Genomic DNA, 22,055 nt, shown 5'->3' on the forward strand with positions numbered 1-22,055 from the left:
AATTAGAACAGGTTTTCATGCTTTAATGTTTATAAAACATTATTTTTCACATATTTCATTGTTGCAGCACCTCTCTACCCAGTCTGTCAGTAACACTCTAGGGTGCGTCTCCCGGAAGCATGGTTGGCCAACTATGGTCGCAAGTTCCGTCGTTATCAGCATAGTTCAACGAGTCGATGTTTCCCGAAATCATCGTTCTAACGAACATTCGCAAACAGCATCGCAAAGTTGTGTGGTTGGAACGACAGCTCTCGACCTGTGGTTAGAAGCATAGTTTCTTGTTTGCATGAATGTGGACTCAATAAATAAGCAAGCTGACATTCAGTACAGTCTGTGTCTTTTATTTAGAATACATACAAATGTAATTTACGTCGTTTAGTTTGTCAAGAGATTTAAAGCACCATTTTTGAAGAGTACGCATGTGCGAACGTATGTAAGAACGAGCCTATGATTGATTCTGGAAATAAGGCAAAATAACTGAGAAAAATGAGAAATAGTCCTCAGATGCCATGTCCGTAATTTATAGCAAAGCATCTAGCATTATTCTGATTTCAAACAGATTAATTGAAAGTAGTATTACTCCACCATCATTAATCAACGTGGTTGAACGATCAATTTGCGACAATATGGTTTCGGCAAACTGAAATGACTAGTTAGTTGATTTCTTCAAAGATGCATCGAACTAGTTAAGCAGTTACGTCGTTGTACTGAAAACGCATCCCAGTTTAGTTCTGGTCTCTATGAAGCCCCTCCTCCCAGAAAGCGCAATGTGCTCTGATTGGTCGGCTGGACCAGTGTGTTGTGATTGGTCAACCGCTTTGAGAGTGTTTGGAAAATGTCACGGCCCTTTCCATAAACATGCGTTTCAACAAATGTGTCCCAATTCAGAGGCTGCATCCTTCAAAGGCAGATTGCATCACCAAGCCGCAACAAAGGCTGTCCCAATTTAAAGGCGCCAAATAAGTCCTTCGTTTTCTGAGCAATGAAGGATACAACAGATGGATTCTTCGCGGCCTTGCGTACCCCAGAATTTATTGCAGGCTAATGACAAGATTTCTTTGTGAGAAATTGCCGGATTACACTTTTAAATGCAAGTATTGGCCTTCAACTTACTCGAATATATAACAATACAATGTAAAAAATAAAGCGGTTCAAATGTTGACATCTTACCAAGATGCGATTTTATATAGTTTATAGCCAGTTGAAATTCGAGTCCTTCGAAGGATGTAGCCTCTGAATTAGGACAGCCTATTAATATAGCTCAACCAGGCCTCTCCCCTGTATTTTGCGTATGCCTTGGGCAGGAATTATTTAAATGAGGAATATTGTGACGTGTTTGTTCCCTGAAGAAAACTAAGGTCTACAATCTAAGTGTTTCAGGGAATTCAGAAATAGTGTTTACTGATATAGAGAATAACTCTCTTTGGAGTGACACGTGCTTTGTAACTTGGCAGACCCTTTTCGTGCTCAAACAGCAACATTTCACACTAAAGATAGAGAAAAATTGAAGAAAAAAAGCAGCACAGCAGGTCCCATTTAAATATTTCTACTAAGGAAACATTCTCCATCTTTTTAAACAAAATTAATTCGTCATTAAAAAAATGCTTAATATATTTTCAGCTTAAGAAGTTTGAATGATCAAAAACAAAATGTAATGATCTCGCTCAGAATTGGAAGGCCACGCTTCAGATTACAAGATCATTGCGCTGCTATAACCTGGAAGAGGACGAGGTCTACAACAGGAGGACGTTTGGGTGAAACAATGAAAAGTTCTGATTATTTATTACTTATGGAAGTTAAACTGTGATTTTTGGTGGAATAAGAAATTAAAAATGAAATCTGAATAAAAGGGGATCCGCTCCTGCACAGTCAAACATATTAATCATCATTTAATTAAAAGATGGTTAAGAAATTTAGGACATCAGCATTCTAAACATTAAAAATATTTTCTCTGTGTGTTTGTTTATCAGCACTGAACTCATGCATCACATGGCAGGTGTAAGTGGAGTATTAGAATGCAGACATATATAGTTTAATTTAGTCTATAAAGCTTTAGATCTTCTTATGTCATACTAAAACCTTAAAAATAATATAAACGTATGCAATAATACAGCCAGGATGGAGCAGACAGTAATATGAATTAGATTATGCATATTTAAATGAAGAAATACACACATTTCAATGAGAATACCAGCATCAGGATTTGCAATACACATTCTGATAATCCAAAAACTGTTTACTATTTAATGTAATCTGCTTAAAACAGAAGAATTTAGTGAATCGCATGAAAATTATACTTAATCTCAAATGCAAAAATAAATTTGTACAGAACTTTAAATAACACAAAAATTCAAAAATAAACCATATAAATCTAAGCAAAGAAAATAAGACTGTTAAAAACTATCTACAATTGCTTGAATATAAAACCAACAAGTTAGCCTTTTAAATGTCACTCCCAGACGCATTATTCTTTTATTATTATTATTTTAATACAACTGCAATGATAATGCAGATTTATTTACTAACATCTCTCAATATACATAAACCGTATGCTATGACACAGGGTAAAAGAACCCTACAGCAGCAGCAGGCAATGGTATTACCTTCACTAGTTCAAGGAGGGGTAGTGACGGTTTGACAGTTCAACAGACAGATATAAGACTTACTCATGTTTACAGATCTCCGTGTGTAACATTTAACCATTAAATACAAGCCTGCCCAACACAAAAGACTTATAGTGTAAATCAAAGCATTCAGGACACAAGTTCTTCAGGTCAAGGGACTCTCAGACCACCAGGAGACCCCCCTCTGTACTCAATGAGAATCTAAGGCACCTTGGAACCCTGATAATCTTAGTGTGTGATGACCTTCAAACTTCCCAACTCCTTTCCTAACTGGATACAGCGACCCTTCCCCCAGCCAAAGAGACTCAAATAGTCTTCGAGAAAGGCTTAGAGGTCGTTTTGGGTCTCGGCCAATCACAAAATGTCCTTATGCTCCCTCAACACGGTATCATCTTCGACTACTTTTTTGTGGGAAATTTGTTATTCCTACAATTGGAAAAAGTAGACACACACAAAAACCTACCCACAATGACGAATCTAACACGTATGGTCACAATGCCGAGACCATCTGCTGTCTCAATGACCTCACACATACACACATCATGTAACATTTTGTTCGAGTGCAAACTAAATCTGTGGAAGTTCATCTTGTGGTGAGCTTTAAGACTTTGAAGGTTGCCAAATGTAACTTTTTTTTGTGCTATAAACACGATGTCAAAAGGACATCTAAAAACAAGGTGGTACGAAAGCTCAAGCATTAAGTGAGGGCCGATTGGTTTAAATGCCACACCAGGAGGAGCTTGATGAGACGTTCCACCGTCTTTAATGCGACTGATTTTGCCTGGCATTTAAGAACATTGATGCCAAAGCTGGTTAGTTCATACGGAGCAGCGAAGGCCGGGGTCACTTAGGCACAAGGCCTCGAGATTGTGGGTAAAGAGGGGACCCTGAGCCGGACAAAGGGCTGTGAGCTGAAGTTGCAGTGCTCACCTTCTTGACAGTTTTTGGGCGGCTGTGAGAGGATTATAGGGGAAAACAAAAAAGTATATTAAGGTAGGGTAAACAAAGAGGTGAAAAATAAAAGGGAAGAGGTTGAAGGTAGGGCTGCACCATATTGGAAAAAACTGACATTGCGATTTCCTTTTTCTGCGATATGAAGAAATACATGAATGCTCACCAGACAACTAAAATAGCTATATTAGGTAAGAAGTAATCATTCTAGAATGAGTGGAGTGATTCTGTTGGGGAGTGCAAAGTAAAAATAATTTTAAATGTATAATCCTTTAAAACTGAATGATTTGTTTTTCTTTATTTTATTTCATTATCTTATTTCATTTAGTTTTTTCATTAATAATTTATTTGATCATTTCATTGTTTCATTTCATTCTGTTCAAATTTGGGTGTTCACACTTGGGTTTACTCTTTACCAGAACTAACACAAACCTCTTTCAGCAACCATAAAGTGGCCAGAGGTTAAAAAAATTTAAAAAGCAAGAAATAAGCATAAGGTATTTTCCCACTGTTCTTGACCAATTCAGTATAAAATAATAAGTGATTTTTTTAATAGTTATTCTTAAATTATATATTAAACAAAAGAAATATATTGTAACTGTTGTGCTGTAAAATAAGTGAAACTCTGCACTTTGCATGTGGGCATCTCGTGGTCGGGTGAAAGCACTTTATGATGGGTTGCAGACGTGTGGATGAGCAGTGCCACTCTGGAGCCGGTGGCATATATTCATTTAATTAAAATGCAATCTGCGTGATTTGACAAGTGCACGAAGCCATATTGCGATATCGTATTTTTTATTTATTTTTTTATCAATATATCGTGCAGCCCTAGTTGGAGGGATCATTTCTCACCCTGACTTTGGTTTCTTGGAAAACCCAGCAGCGGTGGCGCTGAGGCCTGGACTGGAGCCAAGGCTGGCACGGAGGCCAGAGGCGTCCACCTGGATCTCGTCCTCCTCTCTCAGAGCGTCCTCCAGAGCCGCAGCCACTTTAGGTGCTATCACCGGTCCCTCGTAGTCCTTTGTGGTCCGTGTGGGCAAATCCAACTCCAGCAGCAAGATATTCTCAGCCTGGAAGACGGGCGGGGAGAAAATCAAAAGATCAAGGATACGACGTGCGTTTGATTCTCCTGAGCTCATCTGTGTCGCTGTAAAGAGTGAGGGAGTGTTGTAACTAAAGGCTTTGTGTAGTGCCATGTGGAGGATTATGGGAACAGTGTCAGCATACCTTGTATCTGACATCAGGCCGCATCAACATGGCCATACGGGCATGCTGACTCAGAGGCCGTCTGTAGCCGACTGCAGAAACAGGCCTTTTCATCATCTGCTGATCACTGAGAAAAACAACAAACGTTACAGTGAAGAAGCCAAGGATGTTGGTGGCCATAAAATTACACTTTCCAAATCATTTCCAAGTTTCAAATTTCCAAAATCAGCCTACATACTTTTGAATGCGGGTGATGGGGGTCATTTTCCAGAGGTCATCTTCCTCGTCAAAAGTGGCTCTAGTCACAATCTTGTTCTTCTCCTCCAGTGGGATGAAGTTCTCTATGATCAGATGTCTGGTGGGTACAACACAAAAATTAACAAGTCAATGACATGATGTTGAGGATCTTTTCATTATTCAAAATGCCTTATATAATGACCCCTTCCATGAAAACATGCTTTTAATTTCTGATTTTTTTTTTGAAGATTGATACAACTGACCTCATAATGAAGAAAAAAGACCTTAAAGTATTAAACCTTGAAGTATTTTGGCATAATCTTATTATTATTATTAAAAACAGTGAAGAAAATTTCTTAAAATATTAATATTTGAAAAGGTATAGGTTACACTTAATTTTAAGGTGTCCTTGTTACAGTGTAATTTTACATTTAAGTAATATCAATTAACAACATGTACTTACAATAGGATAGGACTAGGGATTGATTTAGGGTTAGTTTCATGTATTATGCATAACTACAGTAAGTACATGTTAAATAAGAACACCGAAAAATAAAGTGTATAACCATCAAGCAGGGAAAATAAAAGGTGAGTTATATGACAAAAAAAGACACCTATAAGCACTCATGACTGTGTGATTATATATTTTTTAAATGATACTTTTACACCTTGAAATTTTTAAATAATGATATAGATGTGTACATTTCGCATGTGGTTATACAGTACCACATGATATTTTTAAATTCATCAAATTAAAACTTTTCTTAACAATGGTTTTTGAAAGCCATATCAAGAAGTTGGAACATCTGTAATAGAGTATATTTCTTTTCTCTCCTTTTCTTTATCTTGAACACTCAAGATATTTGCCATTAACCTCAAACTCGTTCTTCCAACTGCACTCAAAAGCAGCCTGTCAGGTAAATCTTCCCTTAATGGATACTCTACTTCAGAGATCGCTCAGTACACTAGAGTCTTAGCGAGAGTGTGTATTAAACTGTTGACATCTGTAATGTAGTAGTGCTGAGTCCAGATTTCCAAGAAGTCAGTCCAACACAACAACTTAATTCGGTCAGAACACACTAGGGGTGGAACGGTACACAGAAGTCACGGTTCGGTTCATACCTCGGTTCAGACATCACGGTTCGGTACGATTTCGGTACAATGGAGGGAAAAGCAAAACAAAAATGCAGAAGGCATTGTATTTTTTAAATAAGTTTTATTAATAAAGGCATAGAACCAGTTTATTTGTAGTGCACTGACAATAGTTTTATATAATTAGTTTATTAATTAAATTAATAAAAAGACAAAAAGACGTTTGGTAATTGTACCTGAATTAATTTAAAATTAATTTGCTATATTTCAGATCAATATATTTGTTTTCCTTAATTTTAATTAACATTATTAATTAACAATGTAACATTATTCTCATCTGAATTATAAATAATTGATTTCTGTATAAAATAATACTACCATTAAAAACGCATTCGATTTTCTTTTTTAATCAATGTAGAATGTGTAAGATTAGCGCTCCGAGGACGAGAAATGAAAACCAATGCGATGAATGTCCAAAAGATGGGACCCACAGACTGTTTTGAAATGGAGTTGGATAAATATGTTTTGCTTTTAAAACTGTGTGTGTGTGTGTGTGTGTGTGTGTGTGTGTGTGTGTGTGTGTGTGTGTGTGTGTGTGTGTGTGTGTGTGTGTGTGTGTGTGTGTGTGTGTGTGTGAGAGAGAGAGAGAGAGAGAGAGAGAGATATTTTGGTTGGGTGACAGTTGTAGGTTACAGTTTGACAAGAGTTTACAGTGTGACAAAAGCACAATGTTGTGTTTTATTGCGAGTGTACACAAATTTAAGTAAACACTTTGCAGGTTTAATGATCTGTATGAACAAAATGACGGAGTAGGCCTATGTTTTTTATGTTTCCACTGTTCGATCGCGGCCGTGCCTCTCTCTCACACACACACACAAACACACACACACACTCCAGCATTGCAATCTTGTAGGGCTGTAACGATACACGATATAAAATCGAAATCGCGATACTCAGGTCCACGATCCTGTATCACGATGTGAGAAGGCAGAATCGCGATCACAACCCTTCCAACTCCCAGAGTTATCCTTCCTGTCCAGAACCAATGCTACCACATCTTTAAATTACTATTAGTATTATTTGAAGTTAACATTATAAAATACGTAGACCTACACCACAAAACTAGTTGAGGATAAATTATTTAAAATTTGGCAATTTCAGCGTTATGGACGTGAAATTTGCAGCCAAAACTTGAAATATAAATTCTCAGAAAGTGCATTTAATACCAATATATTGACACTTCTGTTTATATATCCATAGCCTACTCCCTTAATAAAGTCCAGTACATGTCCAGACATTAGAAAAATATAAGTCTACTACACATGCATTTTATATTTAATATGAGGGAAATACACACACGTACACGGACGCGACGCGACACAAAACATCTTTAATTTTTAGGTGGCAAAAAAAAATTTTTTTTTATAATTCTGTAAATTACACTGTACAAACCAAAAGTAATAGGCTACTAGGCTACCCATCGGATGAAGGAGGGTTGGCTCTCCCCAGAACATAAAATATTCATTTTGTTTTATTTTTCGTGTTCGCATTTAAGAGGAAAAAACAATGTCGTGACAGTTCTCTGGAAGCGGCACTAAAACTTTCAGAGACCTCAAACAGAAAAGCACAAATACTTTCTTTAAATTGAATTTCGTTTTGTATTAATTGTATCTAAATTTTAATAAATGTTTCATCAACCAATTAAATAAGTAGTAAATATAGCAGACAGATAATCACGACACAGAGGGGCCGGCGCGTGAACTGGAGCTCGTCTCATATGAATCGAAACCCAGTGTATAAGCCTATAGACCTGAGAAATATATCTACCGGTATATTGAAATGTCTACTTTTAAACCAAACAATTCAAAACGAAAGAAAACAGACTGCCCTCTGCTTATGTAATCCGTATGACAAGTGCATTTCTCTCTGGCGCGTTCACTACTGCGAAGATCGCGAGTCAGCATCGCAACTTCGTCTTTGCAGCTGACACTGACAGAAAACACTAATAAACAATTAAATGTCTCCTTGCTATATTTGACATATTCATAATCATTACTTTTGCCGGTTCTTTGTGTAAGCTTATAGGTGCTTTATTGGCAGTGCCAGCCTTACGTTACATGAACGCGTCACCACCGCATCAGCACCGAAAACTGGAGATTTTTTTAGACAATAATCGCACAACCTATTTGATATTCTATAATTAAATTCTCAGTGACTCATCCCAACCAACTATTTAAAAAAAATTAACTTGTAAGCGTCTTTTTACATGTTACATATCATGCGAGTCGTGACTACCTTTCCATGTGACGTGAGCTATTTGAAGAACGTGAAGAAACATGGAAAACAACCCAGAGATTGCGGACCCTCCCAATAGCCTACATTTCAGTCAGCAGTATGTCAACATTTCGGCTACACGGTGGAGAACAGGGATGGCAATCGTGTAATCTACAAGACCCACACAATTTGCCGTAAGTGTTTTAATAAGCTTTCTCAATTGACCGGCAACACGTCCAACATGCAGATGCATATCCTATGGTACCATCCCGAAATCAATTTAGTTGGAGCAAAGAACACAACCCAAAAGCAGCAGCCTACACTGCCTAGTTTAGTTTAATAATTTGCATAGTTATTATTGTTCTTTGGTGTTCAGATTATACAGGTTTTTCCTAATGTTATTTAATAAAAATACCAGTATATATATATTTTTTCTCTCAAAATCTTTTTTTTCACCCCAAGCCCCGCCCCCGTGACAGAATCGCGATACGAATCGAATCGTGGGTCAAAAATCGTGATACGAATCGAATCGTGGGTTTGGTGTATCGTTACAGCCCTACAATCTTGACATCGCAGCCTGTTCATTATGCGGTCACACCAAACGCGAATAGAGCGTTAAATTCGCGTCTATCGCGTCTAGTTCGACGCTAATCCAAAGCGAATAGGACGCGCGTATAAAGCCAACGTTTGAAGTGAACGCGCGTTCAGAGCTAAGCCGATGGTACAGATTATGTGTCCCTAAAGAACCCGCGTATCTAACAGTAGTTCCCCATTGCATTAATTAATTTTCACGCGAGTTTTATTTATTTTTATACCGTGTATTCTCCGTGTAAATTCGTGCACCGAACCGTGACGCCCGTACCGTTTCGGTTCGGTAAGAATACATGTACCGTTCCACCCCTAGAACACACTACACACTATAGCAACAAAACCATTATTAAATCTATGATTTCTTTATCGTCATGTTTGAGGTTTCTGATAAGATCTGAAAAGATTTTTTAAAAACACTAATAAATTATCAACACTGTTAAATGTAATCTTTAACAAACCTCAAAATGAATATTCATTTTCATTTAGTAGCCAACATCATAATGTTGTGATGCCTAAATTCTGGTAATGCTGATGATGAGTTTTTTTTGGGTTGACATACTTGAGTTTGAGTTCTCTGGTCAGCTCGTTCTGAGTCTGCTCCAGCTCCTGCCTGTATTTGACATGTTCATCCTGGGCGTCCTGAATCTCCGCCTTCACAGACTGGAGCTTGGAAAAGAGCTACATGAAGGAGACAGAAACAGACAAGACATTCAAATAAGATTAAGCTCTTTATAGGAATAGGTGAGGCATATGGGTGATTCTATAATTGCAGGTACATTTGGTGTCCAAAGTCATCATATTTTTCTCCCTGTTATATTTTTAAATATTTTAATAATTTGTTACTTATTGTCATGGATCAAGATGTTACAGGCCATAACAATATAATATTGTATATAATATACACTCACCTAAAGGATTATTAGGAACACCATACTAATACTGTGTTTGACCCCCTTTCGCCTTCAGAACTGCCTTAATTCTACGTGGCATTGATTCAACAAGAAGTGTTCCTTTAGAAATGTTGGCCCATATTGATAGGATAACATCTTGCAGTTGATGGAGATTTGTGGGATGCACATCCAGGGCACGAAGCTCCCGTTCCACCACATCCCAAAGATGCTCTATTGGGTTGAGATCTGGTGACTGTGGGGGCCATTTTAGTACAGTGAACTCATTGTCATGTTCAAAAAACCAATTTGAAATGATTCGAGCTTTGTGACATGGTGCATTATCCTAGCCTGGTAATACCAGACTCTGCTACTTCACTTTGCTTCGTAGACAGAGTCTTGAATGGCATAATAGAGAAGTGTTTTCTCTCTCGCTAGGGGGCGCTTGTCTGAAGTTTAAAATCATTGGTTACCCGTAAGCCAATCAGATAAGTTTATATATGACGTATGTTATGTGCCAACACAGCCGCATCGAAGCACAGACATCATGCATCGAACTCAAATCTATGATCGAACTTCCACTGTAAACCTGCTGTAAACACTTGATGATGCGAGCAAAATACCGGAGTGAACATGGCTGTAAACGACTTTTGCAGATTATGCGAAGTTAATCTACGCATCCACGGTACAATCAGGGCCTCTAAACTGATATTTGACAGTAGAGAGAAACAAAAAAATATTTGCAGCCAACTGTCAAAGTTAGGATTAGTTCTGTTAAACACAGCTCTTTGTTCATCTCGAGTCTGTCGGAATTGCTGCAACTTAATTGCAAGATTACAGCATGTCATGGCAATATTTAAGACCTGGAAAAGAAAGGAGACACTGAACTGTCAAAAGGCTCCCCAGTTTCTCGCTGACGATCGGTAATAGTTGATAAATTAAACTTTCCCAAAGGGAGTAGGACCACAACATCACCTCCATTCAAAATGTTTAATACACACTCTTCTTGTTCGGGCTTCAGTTTGCTAATGCCGGGAATATTCTCCACAACTGAGCGAATTGCATCCGCGTCTCCATATCGGTGGTCGTTTTCGATTTCCCTGACCTAATCTTAAACTCGGCGCTTAGCGACTACGTCACGGCTTTCAGCCCGCCCTCTGTTCGTTGATTGGCCCGGTTGTTTTCAGGCCGGAGGAAAACGGATAGATAGGCCGCTGTCTCATACTGAGTACAGAAGCGAAATGAAATTGAGCGGAGTTTGTGATTGTTGCGGGCAAAAATCCTTGATTACGTGGCCCGTTTTCTTTAAAAATGCGATGGAATATGCGGGATATTTATGCAATTTTTTGCGCTGAAATTGCGGGAACTTGCAAAAATTGCGGGAACTTGCAAAAACTGCGGTTTGATGAAAAAGATTTAAAAAAAAAGTGATTCCCCAAACACCCTGTTCTCACTAGGCTACTACCTTAATGTAAAGAGTCCTTTCTTATTACTTCCTATGATAAGCAAGCATACTACATCACAGAAAGTGCTGGAAATATTTAATTTCTCATCTTGTTTTATTTCAGACTGTAACGAGTGGAAATAAGGTGTGGCCCCTTTAAGAGCTGCGCGCTCCCTGTTGTTGAACTGTCTGCAGTAACGTCATTATATTTTATGTGCCATGCGCCTCGAACACCCCATGTGTGTGGGGGTAATTTCTGTTTGATGCTACTTCTTTTATCTTATTTTGTTTATTAAGTAACGATGTGGACGGTAGAACGTGTGACAGACAGTTACGAGTTCGATTTGGGAATAAAGTGCGAGTTGTGAGATGCCAATCGCCTCCGTGAGTCTGTCTGGCCTCTGCAATAACTTCAGCTGTGAGCTATCCCTATTTTTCTTCCCGACACAACGCGTTACAAGACCTTAATAAACACATCAAACTTACAAAACATTGATGAGTCAAACAAGTTCTGTAGCTTTACTAGAGGAATATGCTACAACTTCAGTAAAAATGAATAAATTAAATATTTAAAAATAAAGTGTGCTCCTGTTTTACAGCTTTTCAATGATGTTCACGTCGCGTAATTACGTCACTTCATAACATTCCCATGGTAACAGGGGGAAATGGCTGCTCTTGTGTGAAGCAAACGCAACATTTTCCAACTTTCTGCTAAGATATATGTGACTTTTTTGCGACGAAAATGCGGGGATTATGAAATCATGCAAGCCCCGCATATTTTGCGCAGAAATCAGCAATTTATGCGGCGAAATTGCGGAGTATTTGAACAAATGCGACCCCCGCATAAATATGCGGACTTTGGCTGATTATACATTGAATTCAGCGATCGCATAATCGCGTTTTTCTGGAGGGACTGATTATCCTGCTGGAAGTAGCCATCAGAGGATGGGTACATGGTAGGGGTGTAACGTTATTCGAACCGAACCGAAAAACCGCGATACAGACCTCACGATTCGAATCGCGATACTCTCATTGCGTACCGAACACGCCCCACCCCCTGCTAATCCCGGCCCCTCCCAGCCCCCTGCTAATCCCAGCCCCGCCCAGCCCAGCCCGGCTCAATGGACCTCATGTCCTATGTGTACACAACGAATTCAGTTTTGTAGCCTAACCACCATTAACACCAAATAATAAGCTCCGTGTTTTGTTACTTTCGATAATAAGCAAGGTGTAATCTTTCAAATTCTGTCTATTTGATCACGAAATTCAAACAATAAATGGCGTTTTGGCGCTCTTTGATTTGGCGTGACAGATCGCTGTAGGCCTACTAGGCTCCTCATTTCAAGCAGCAGCGCGGCGCGCGAGTAAACGCGATCATCTCTTCCTCAGTTACAGAATGGACACCTAAAGGTTTGTTGAAAGATACAGTATACTTATTGAAAGGCATCATAACTCGTGTAATCGCTCAGTCAGTGTTTCAGCAGCGGAAAGACGTCCATAAAAAAGCATAGCTTGTCACTAGCATATTTACCTCAACAGCCAAGTGATTCAGTGTCCACAACTTTGGTTCCTAAATGAACTCTTGCACTAAATAAATGCACTATGTTAGCCTATATATTATATTTTACTTAACCTGTTAATGATATCTTGATTATTTAATGTATGTTTAAATTATCTTTCATGAAAATGACAACTGTGTAAATTATTATATTTCAATAACAAATTAGAGTAAAAACACAAGTTAATGCAAAAACTGCCTTATGTTCAGTTTACATGTTTTCATACAATGTGTTGTGTGTTGTTTATTATATCTAAAAAATAAATAGCATCTGAATTTAGGTTAAAAGTCTAGGCTACAACCTTTAATGTTATAGTAATGTGCGGCTCCCTAGCCTATATAGTTTACAGAATTAGCAGATTTTTTTTTTAATCCTTGTGAAAAGTTTAATTGTAATTTAATTAATTTAAAGACAAAGACAATTTTTTCATTAAACCACTGTTTAAAAAAAACAAACAACAAAAAGCAATTTTAGCTTTCCGAACCGAACCGAGACGTCAAAACCGTGGGAAAACCGAACCGTCAATTTTGTGTATCGTTACACCCCTAGTACATGGTGGCCATAAAGGGATGGACATGGTCAGAAACAATGCTCAGGTAGGCCGTGGCATTTAAACGATGCCCAATTGGCACTAAGGGGCCTAAAGTGTGCCAAGAAAACACCCCCCACACCATTACACCACCACCACCAGCCTGCACAGTGGTAACAAGGCATGATGGATCCATATTCTCATTCTGTTTACGCCAAATTCTGACCATCTGAATGTCTCAACAGAAATCGAGACTCATCAGACCAGGCAACATTTTTCCAGTCTTCAACTGTCCAATTTTGGTGAGCTTTTGCAAATTGTAGCCTCTTTTTCCTATTTGTAGTGGAGATGAGTGGTACCCGGTGGGGTCTTCTGCTGTTGTAGCCCATCCGCCTCAAGGTTGTGCGTGTTGTGGCTTCACAAATGCTTTGCTGCATACCGAGGTTGTAACGAGTGGTTATTTCAGTCAAAGTTGCTCTTCTATCAGCTTGAATCAGTCGGCCCATTCTCCTCTGACCTCTAGCATCAACAAGGCATTTTCGCCCACAGGACTGCCGCATACTGGATGCTTTTCCCTTTTCACACCATTCTTTGTAAACCCTAGAAATGGTTGTGCGTGAAAATCCCAGTAACTGAGCAGATTGTGAAATACTCCGACCGGCCCGTCTGGCACCAACAACCATGCCACGCTCAAAATTGCTTAAATCACCTTTATTTCCCATTCTGACATTCAGTTTGGAGTTCAGGAGATTGTCTTGACCAGGACCACACCCCTAAATGCATTGAAGCAACTGCCATGTGATTGGTTGATTAGATAATTGCATTAATGATAAATTGAACAGGTGTTCATAATAATCCTTTAGGTGAGTGTATGTATATATATGTGACCCGATCTGGCGAAATGATTCGGAAGTCGCAACGTTCTATTTTAAGATATGGGCCGATTATGTGGAAAAACAATGAAATAATAGATTTTTTTTTTTTGTGCTAATTTCAAAAAACAGACATTCAAAAATAATCTCCCAAAGTTTCGTAGTCCAGATAATTGAGTCAAGGTATTTAAATTACTATTAAAGTTTACAAAGTTTTACTAAATTCGCTGGAAATGAACATTGCTTTTCTCAACTCCTCTCGTCACCTCTGAGCATTTCCCGGGTATCCCCTGAAACGTCACTATCTATGCTCTTTAAATGGTGTTACACGTTGTATAGAACCAATCAAAAAGCTTAGAAATGTACACAAATGCTGATCATTTGTCGATGGGAAGCCGTTTCGACTGACCGGCACGCGATTGGTCCAGCCACCCTCCTGTCAGACTCGCAGCGAGCGCTCTGTGTAATAAACAAGCTAGCAGATCTCCTCAGAAAGATTAAATATTATTAATTTGAGAAATGTCGCTGTCAAAAGCGAGCAAAGTTGCCAAAGCGTCATCAAGCCCCCTGGCCATTGCACACTGAGTCCGCGTTTTTTTCGTATGCGTTTTTTCGTATTGATTCGGTGGCTCCGAATTGTCAAAACACCATTCAAACTGCTTGCTATGGATGCGAAAAACTTACGATTGTTTTTATATAACAGATGAAAGTTTCGTAGTGTGCAAGCGTGACTAACGTGATTGACAAATGTGAATGAGTGTAGCTATTTATCTACAAGGAGAATCCATTAATGTGTTTGATTAACCCAATACTCCGTTATGAATTTGTTACGCTGTTATTGTCAACTAGCCTACACTAAGATATGATTGCATAGACTAGCATTATTTGATCTCTGTTTCCTTGTCTCTCTGCCTCTCACTTTCTCTTTCTCTCTCTCTCTCTCTCACACACACACACACACACACACACACACACACACACACACTCTCTCTCTCAAGCAATGTAGCACCTCTGTTCAATCTTTCTGATTTTAGTACATTTTTGTAAAAGGTAGGCCCACTGTTAAATTATTTATTCAAATAAAAACTTTGGTTTAATAGCATTTATATATTAATGTCTTTGGTCAAATTAAGCTGTAAAATAAATAGTTTATGCCTTTAAATGTAATGGATTTTGAAAGATATCAACAAAAAACGGGCAAAAAACTTTAAAAGCGATTTTCTCAGGTTTTCAATTGGAAAAAGAGGGCAGACGACCATAATTCAAATTTGTATATCTTTACAACCATTCAAGGTATGACTTTGACTAGGATATCAATTGAAAGCTTAAGGTCACCTCTTTCCATTAATACCAAAATCTCAATTTTTAAATTTGGGTCACTGTGACTCATTTTGCTGGATCAGGTCATATATATATATATATATATATATATATATATATAATGATTTCTTGTCTGAATTAGTGATTTTTTTCCATCATGTATCATTGTGTGATAAAAATATATTATTTTACTTTTCTATTGGTAATATTTTATTTATTTTATTTATAAAAGCCCTAAATAGTCATTGTCCTAATTCTACAACGTTAAATTGTTTAAAAATAACGTTTATCTTATAAAAATGTATCCATAAATCTTTTGTCAATTCTGTAACCGTACCATACTTTGCTTTTAAATTGGTGGAATAATCTCTCACAACTATGTAAGATACAGGAAATGATGTCACTTTCCCTCACTGATAAGATCTTGAGCACTGAAAGGTATGTGTGCTCTCTCTGAGAAAATATTTTAATCAAAAAGTTATTTTGTAAAGCCTCAAAATTGTAACCACAATATCAAAAGGAAAACAGAATTTATCACTGATCACATAGTGGGTTGTTTAAAAGTCTTTTAATCATGATTTCATAGTGCTATGTGCTCTTGGCACTTATGCTAGCAAGTGGAGTTTTGGGCTAAAAAGTTTAAAATTGTCAATATGGTTACCATGGTAGAGTAACAATGTTGACAGTATGTAACAGAATTGACAGTAACAGAGTTGACAAACATTACTATAAAGAAATCTGGGGTTTTCTTTCGTAAAAAAAAAAGAAAAAAAAAGGAAGAAACCTGTGTTTGGCAAGCACTGAATTATTAAAATGGAATATGTTTTCAATAAGATACTGGAAAGAATTTCTGTTAGTGAACAGTTTTTTCCTTAACTTCTTGAAATGCAAAATGTATCTCCAATTATAGGAGATAAAACACTCTGGCAAAAGGAGGTCACATTCAGTCATGTATGGATGATTCTCAACCAGGAGGATGGAGATCTGCCATGAGAGCTGTCCTACTGCTAATGACTGCTGAGAATACAGCTAGACTCTAAAAATACATCTGATAACATGCACAAGCAGCTTTTCTACTGCCATTGTAACTTTGACATGTTCATTTGTACAGTTCCTATAAGCCATAGTGTTTCCTGCACCACTATTAGGCAGCAGCGCTTAACAGAGCAGAATAAAAAAGAAATGTCCAATTAACATAATGATTGTTATGAGTAAAAAAAGCTATAATACCTTTTTCAATTTTTTGGTCTTGATGTCAACTTCCTGCTGCAGTGAGCTGTACGTCTCTTTCAACTCCAGTGTATCTTCATCACGACACTCTATTTCCTGCTTCATCTCCCGTTCCCGCCTTTTCTGCTCACACACACACATTATAAATGTTTAAACATCTTTGCATTTCACATGCCCCAGTAGAAGTGCTCATTTAAAGTTAATAACATCACAACGGCAAGAACACATTACACATTTTTAGCCAATCACCTTTTAGATGAAAATTGTTGTCGAACACAACGACAGGCTACATATTGCATCAGAATTTCTAAGAAAGGTTTGTAAATGCAGCCGCAACTAAGCACGGACAGGACTGTTAGATAGAAAAATGCTTAAATCAGCTTTTTTTTCTCCATTTAAAATCCAGCTTCCCAGAATATCCACATCACAAACGATAAGGAGACTAAAATAACCTGTCTCCTTTAAAGCAACCTTGAGGACTGAAACACAGTCCAGCTCAATCCCTATACGGTGTGTTATTGGAAACTGTACCTGTTCAGCAATCTCCTGTCTCTTCAGCTCCAGAATCCTCTGCTGCTCATTGGTGTGGTCAACAATGTTCTTCCCTCCCACCAGCAGCTTGCTCTCCATGGCCTGAGAACAATCAACTGCTTATCAGATAAGCCAGATGCATTTAAAACAAATGCTATTGAACCTTTCCTATTTTTTATAAAAAGCTGCGAGTTTGCAGCCGGAATTGAATTCGAAATATGAACACATGACTCTTATGAGCTGGTTCTTTAAATTAATCCGTCAAAAGACTCTTGTAAGGGCTCCATAAAGGATCTTTTTCTGTTTGACTTACCAGACTACTCATTTCCATGACATTGTCTCAATTGCCCCAATGCAAAAAAAAAAATTATGGATTTAAATATATCTACGTGTATAATAAGTTTAAAATTGTCCACCTATAATTTTTACATTCATTTAAAAAAATTTTTTTTTACAAATATTGTATTTTTTTACACATTAAATATTTGGGGGGTTCATCAAATGTTTTGTTTATCACAAAGAAAATTTGCAATAATTTCACAAGGTTTAAAAAAAAAACATTCGAAAGTTTGGGGTCATTAAGATTTTTTAAAAAGAAATGTATATTTTTATTTAGCAAAGACACATTAAGTTGATCAACAGTTGCAGTAAAGACAACAGTAAAAATTCTGTTGAAATTTATATTTATCAAAGAAAAAAAATGTATCATGGTTACCACAAAAAGATATTAAGCAGCACTTAAGCAGAACAATGTTTTCAACATTGATAATAATAAGAAATGATTCTTGAGTATCAAATCATCATATTAGAATAATTTCTGAAGGATCATGTGACACTGAAGACTGGAGTAATGATGCTGAAAATTCAGCTTAGACATTACAGGAATAAATTATATTTTAAATTACATTAAAAATAGAAAACATTTATAATAATACTTTACAGTAAAAACAGTCAAATTGTGTTGTTATATCAAATAAATGCAGCCTTAATGAGCATAGAGACTTCTTTCAAAAACATAAACACTTTTAAACAGTAATGCATTTCATCCCAAGGTTTGGACTGTCTAACCTTAACTTTGGCCGTCAGCATCTCGGAAGCGTCCTTCTCTCTGCGAAGATCGTCCATCTTCCTCTCCTTCTCTTTCAGCAGCCGCTGTTTGTCCTCCGCCACCAGGCTGTGGTCCTCCATGATGGCCCTCCTCTCCTTCTCCAGCTTCTCCTGTTGCTCACGCCAGTAATCAGAGATGTTCTTATCCGCACCCATTTCTTCCTCTTCGTCGTCATCATCATCGTCCTCATCATCATCATCCTCCCCATCCTCTAACTCCTCTCCTCCTTCTCCAACCCTCCTCCTCCTCCTTTTTCTCCTCTTCTTGCCAGACCTTTTCTCCAACTGTTCTTTCAAGCGGGCGATCTCCTCCTGAAACTCCCGGAGCAGGGCATCCTTGGGGTCTTCATTGACGCGGGGTTTGTTCTTGATGTTTTTGGCGCGGTTTGCATAGCGTAGCGTGGTCAGAGTCTCCTCTACATTGTAGGAAGCAGGTCCGATGTTGGCCACCATAACCGTCCTGGCATTTCCACCCAAGGAATCCTGCAGCAGTCTCGTAAGCTTAGAGTCGCGGTACGGGATGTGGGTGCTTCTCCCGTCCACCAGCGCTGAGATGACGTTGCCCAAAGCTGACAAGGAGAGGTTGATTTTGGTGGCTTCTTTCAAGCGCTCACCCTGCGCTCCAGTTTTGGTCTGTCGTTCACTTCCTGCCAGGTCAACGAGGTTGAGTTTCCCAACCCGAATGTGGTTCTCTCCATCAGGACCCAACTCACTGCACTCAACGGTGATGACGAAGATGGCGTGAGAGCGAGAGCTGTGCTCGTTCATGTTAGTCGCACCAACCGAGCGGTTCTGGTTCCCCACATTCATCACATGCTCAATCTCACGAACGCTTTTAGTGACGAACGAAGAGAGGTCTTTAACGTAGACGCCCGTATCAGGCCTCTCTTTGAGCTCCAATCGGTGCATCTGGTCCTTCGATAAGAGGTCCCTGATTTCTTCTTGATAAATCTCCAAGTATGAGGCCCTGACCAAGTACTGCTGGTTCTGAGAGCGGGAGATGTGCGTAAAAATGTGTTCAAAGGAGTTCGGAATGACACCCCTCCTGTCGGGGTCGTTTCGTACCCCTTCCATCGTGAAAGTCTTTCCGGTGCCCGTCTGGCCGTATGCAAAGATGGTCCCATTGAAGCCGAACAGTACAGAGTCCACCAATGGGCGGAAAGTCTCATCGTAGAGCTCCATCTGCTTTGAATTCCAGTCATAAACGGAATCGAAGGTGAACACTTTGGGGTGCTCATGGGAGGATGCAGCTCGAGGGTTGCGCACGGCCACTTGCCCTAACTTCACATCCACAGAGACCACTCTATCGAAGTTGGCGACTCGCTCCTTCTCATTCATGGGGCGACAACGCACCACTACCTTAACGGATTCAGAGCTCTTGCTTTTGGACATTTTGTTGCCTTCTGGAGTGCTTTGGTATATCTGCTGGTTTCTCTTAATGAGTTTGGAGTTTATTTCACAGTAATGGTGCTGCCAGCATCAGAGCCTGCAAAACATGACACAACTCAGTGAAATGACAGAAACATGTACAAAGCCAAGAGATAAATATGAATAAACGTGTGTTATGGTTACAGCAAACAAGCACAGCAAATATTTTTCTAGTTAACTTAGGAGGCAAATCTGTAGTAACCATTTTTCAGAAAAAGACAGAATGATAAGAACATATTTGGTAAGCTAACAAAAATTGAGTCAGCAATTTTAAATCAAGCTGACGTCATGTAAATGTCTTATGTCAATTTAGAATTTTTATCTCATTATAAGAATTATAAGATTTTGACTTTATATCGAATTACACATTCAAATTAACAAAAACAAAATGACTAGGACATTGCAATTTCATGTTTTTTGTTTGTTTGTTTTGTTGTTTTTTGGACATGTACCATGTTTTTTTGGGGTTTTTTTAATCAGCATGAAAGTTGCGATAGTCTTTTCTTTCCTATTGTGTCATATCCAAGTGAAATGGCTTCTCGAACAAGAAAAAAAGTAGGGCGGGACTTGATTTTGTCCATGGGAAACTGATTGGATGGTTGTCGCTTGCTATTGCTGTGATCTCGTGTGAGTGACAGACAGGTTGTCCCGCCCTCGTCATCAGAGAAGAGAAGAGATGTCACTGCAAGATGGAGGGGAAGTTATTTGTATAAGATTATGTGGACACATTAATAATAAATAAATAAATATATATATTAATGATGTGCACAGATAAACAATTTATAAATACTGCAATATTTCAATAAATTAAGATTGGTCAAGAACTTTTGAGTACTAGAAATGCCATGGTGCCTCAATATCACAATCATCCAGTATTATGGGTTGGCTGTATATCAAAATAGCATTATATAATAACTAGCCATAGTTATTTGTAAACCTAGAATAATATCACAATGTTTATTAGCTGTAAGTTTTTGAAGCTTTACAACTAGCCAAATAAAGTGTAGAGATGAGGCTAGAAAGTGACCAGCTTGATCATGATGAATCGGTAGCTAGAATATACAACCAACTACATTTCTACAGACTTGTAAAGTCGTTTTTGCCACTCCTTAATGATATTTTCCTTACCAAACTTGCACTAAAATTTACAAGTAATATTACAATATTTAAAGCAGCCAAATTTAGCCACTTCACTGTAGCGTTAGCCAAACCAAGAGTATATAAAAACGATCTGTTTGTTTTCTTGCGAGAAATAATTACGCAATACATTTGTTCAAGTAACGTTACAGTGAGTAGTCTTCAGTAACCTTACATTGTTCCCAAATTGGCATCCTACATTGCCCACAATTAATTTATACGATGAAACAATCCATTAACTACAATATTAGCTGTAGCATCAGTGCTAATTTACATGAGCCCATTTGATATAATTTCATCCCAAATATCTGTAAATCTGGTTTAGAGTATGTAAATCTCAGTCTCGGTTGTCATGAAATAGCGAGAGATAACGGCAACAAACAGACTACGAGAGACAAGAATTAACTGTTTTATTGAAAACGTGATTGTTTCAACTGAAATTAACTTATATTATTTAATCATCATAGTTCAATCATATCATTTCGTTAATATTAGCGGTCAAGGTGTATAAACGGGTCATTGAGGACGGAGCTCCTCAGAGACTCAAAACAAGCGGCCTGGCAACGGCAAACAAACCGTGTCATACAGCAGCACACATATATAGACATACATGATGTGACTCACCTCTCCCATCCCCAACTATTTAACCTGTGAATTACGCCAAAAATCACCGTCGTCTTCATATCCGTCAGAAGCATACACCTCAAATCTGCCAAGCGATTAAATATGCAAAATTACCCGTATCTCTCCTCACGAACTCCGTCAGCCATGTATGTGGCTGTCTGACTGTGTGAGAGAGGGAGGGAGAAAGGGAGAGGTGATCCCCCTGCAGGCCGGGATGGATCTAACGTTACTGCTGCTGGATCAATCCAGCCTATGGCAAGCCGTTTTAACTTTCATTCCAAGGATAAGAATTCTTGATATCAACAATGACGTCATCACTAGCAGAAATACAATTTCTTTTTTAACTAGTGAAAATACAATTTTGATGCCTAAATGAAGACTTCGCCAGAGGTAAAAAGCTAAAGGCAGGCTA

The 22,055-nt window shown here is 38.3% G+C and overlaps 1 protein-coding gene across 2 annotated transcripts; it reads right to left on the bottom strand.

Moving 5' to 3' along the window:
* Nucleotides 1-3,399: 3,399 nt before the first annotated feature.
* On the bottom strand, nucleotides 3,400-21,835 carry kif3b (kinesin family member 3B). 2 transcript variants are annotated; one of them, XM_056242733.1, is made up of 9 exons: nucleotides 21,758-21,835; nucleotides 18,416-19,940; nucleotides 17,348-17,449; nucleotides 16,817-16,939; nucleotides 9,535-9,653; nucleotides 5,020-5,136; nucleotides 4,803-4,908; nucleotides 4,428-4,645; nucleotides 3,400-3,576 (listed from the first exon to the last, which is right to left on the bottom strand). In XM_056242733.1, exons 2-9 carry the CDS (start codon nucleotides 19,844-19,846, stop codon nucleotides 3,468-3,470), a joined length of 2,325 nt encoding a protein of 774 aa, XP_056098708.1. In that variant the 5' UTR covers nucleotides 19,847-19,940; nucleotides 21,758-21,835; the 3' UTR covers nucleotides 3,400-3,467. The 2 variants fall into 2 exon arrangements, with proteins under 2 accessions (XP_056098708.1, XP_056098707.1); XM_056242732.1 differs by having other exon boundaries at nucleotides 21,644-21,822.
* Between the last annotated feature and the right edge of the window lie 220 nt (nucleotides 21,836-22,055).

Source organism: Rhinichthys klamathensis, unplaced genomic scaffold (genome assembly GCF_029890125.1).
Source record: "Rhinichthys klamathensis goyatoka isolate OS25496 unplaced genomic scaffold, OSU_Roscu_1.1 h1tg000748l_1, whole genome shotgun sequence".
In the NCBI taxonomy this organism is placed as follows: domain Eukaryota; kingdom Metazoa; phylum Chordata; class Actinopteri; order Cypriniformes; family Leuciscidae; genus Rhinichthys; species Rhinichthys klamathensis.

Bases quoted from the DNA above. Each gene is read 5' to 3' on its own strand.
- kif3b (XM_056242733.1), bottom strand. From the start codon at position 19,846: ATGTCCAAAAGCAAGAGCTCTGAATCCGTTAAGGTAGTGGTGCGTTGT. The intron at 16,940-17,347 runs GTACAGTTTCCA...GTGTGTGAGCAG, and splicing joins GACAGGAGATTGCTGAACAG to AAAAGGCGGGAACGGGAGAT. The intron at 4,909-5,019 runs GTATGTAGGCTG...TGTTTTTCTCAG, and splicing joins CCCATCACCCGCATTCAAAA to TGATCAGCAGATGATGAAAA.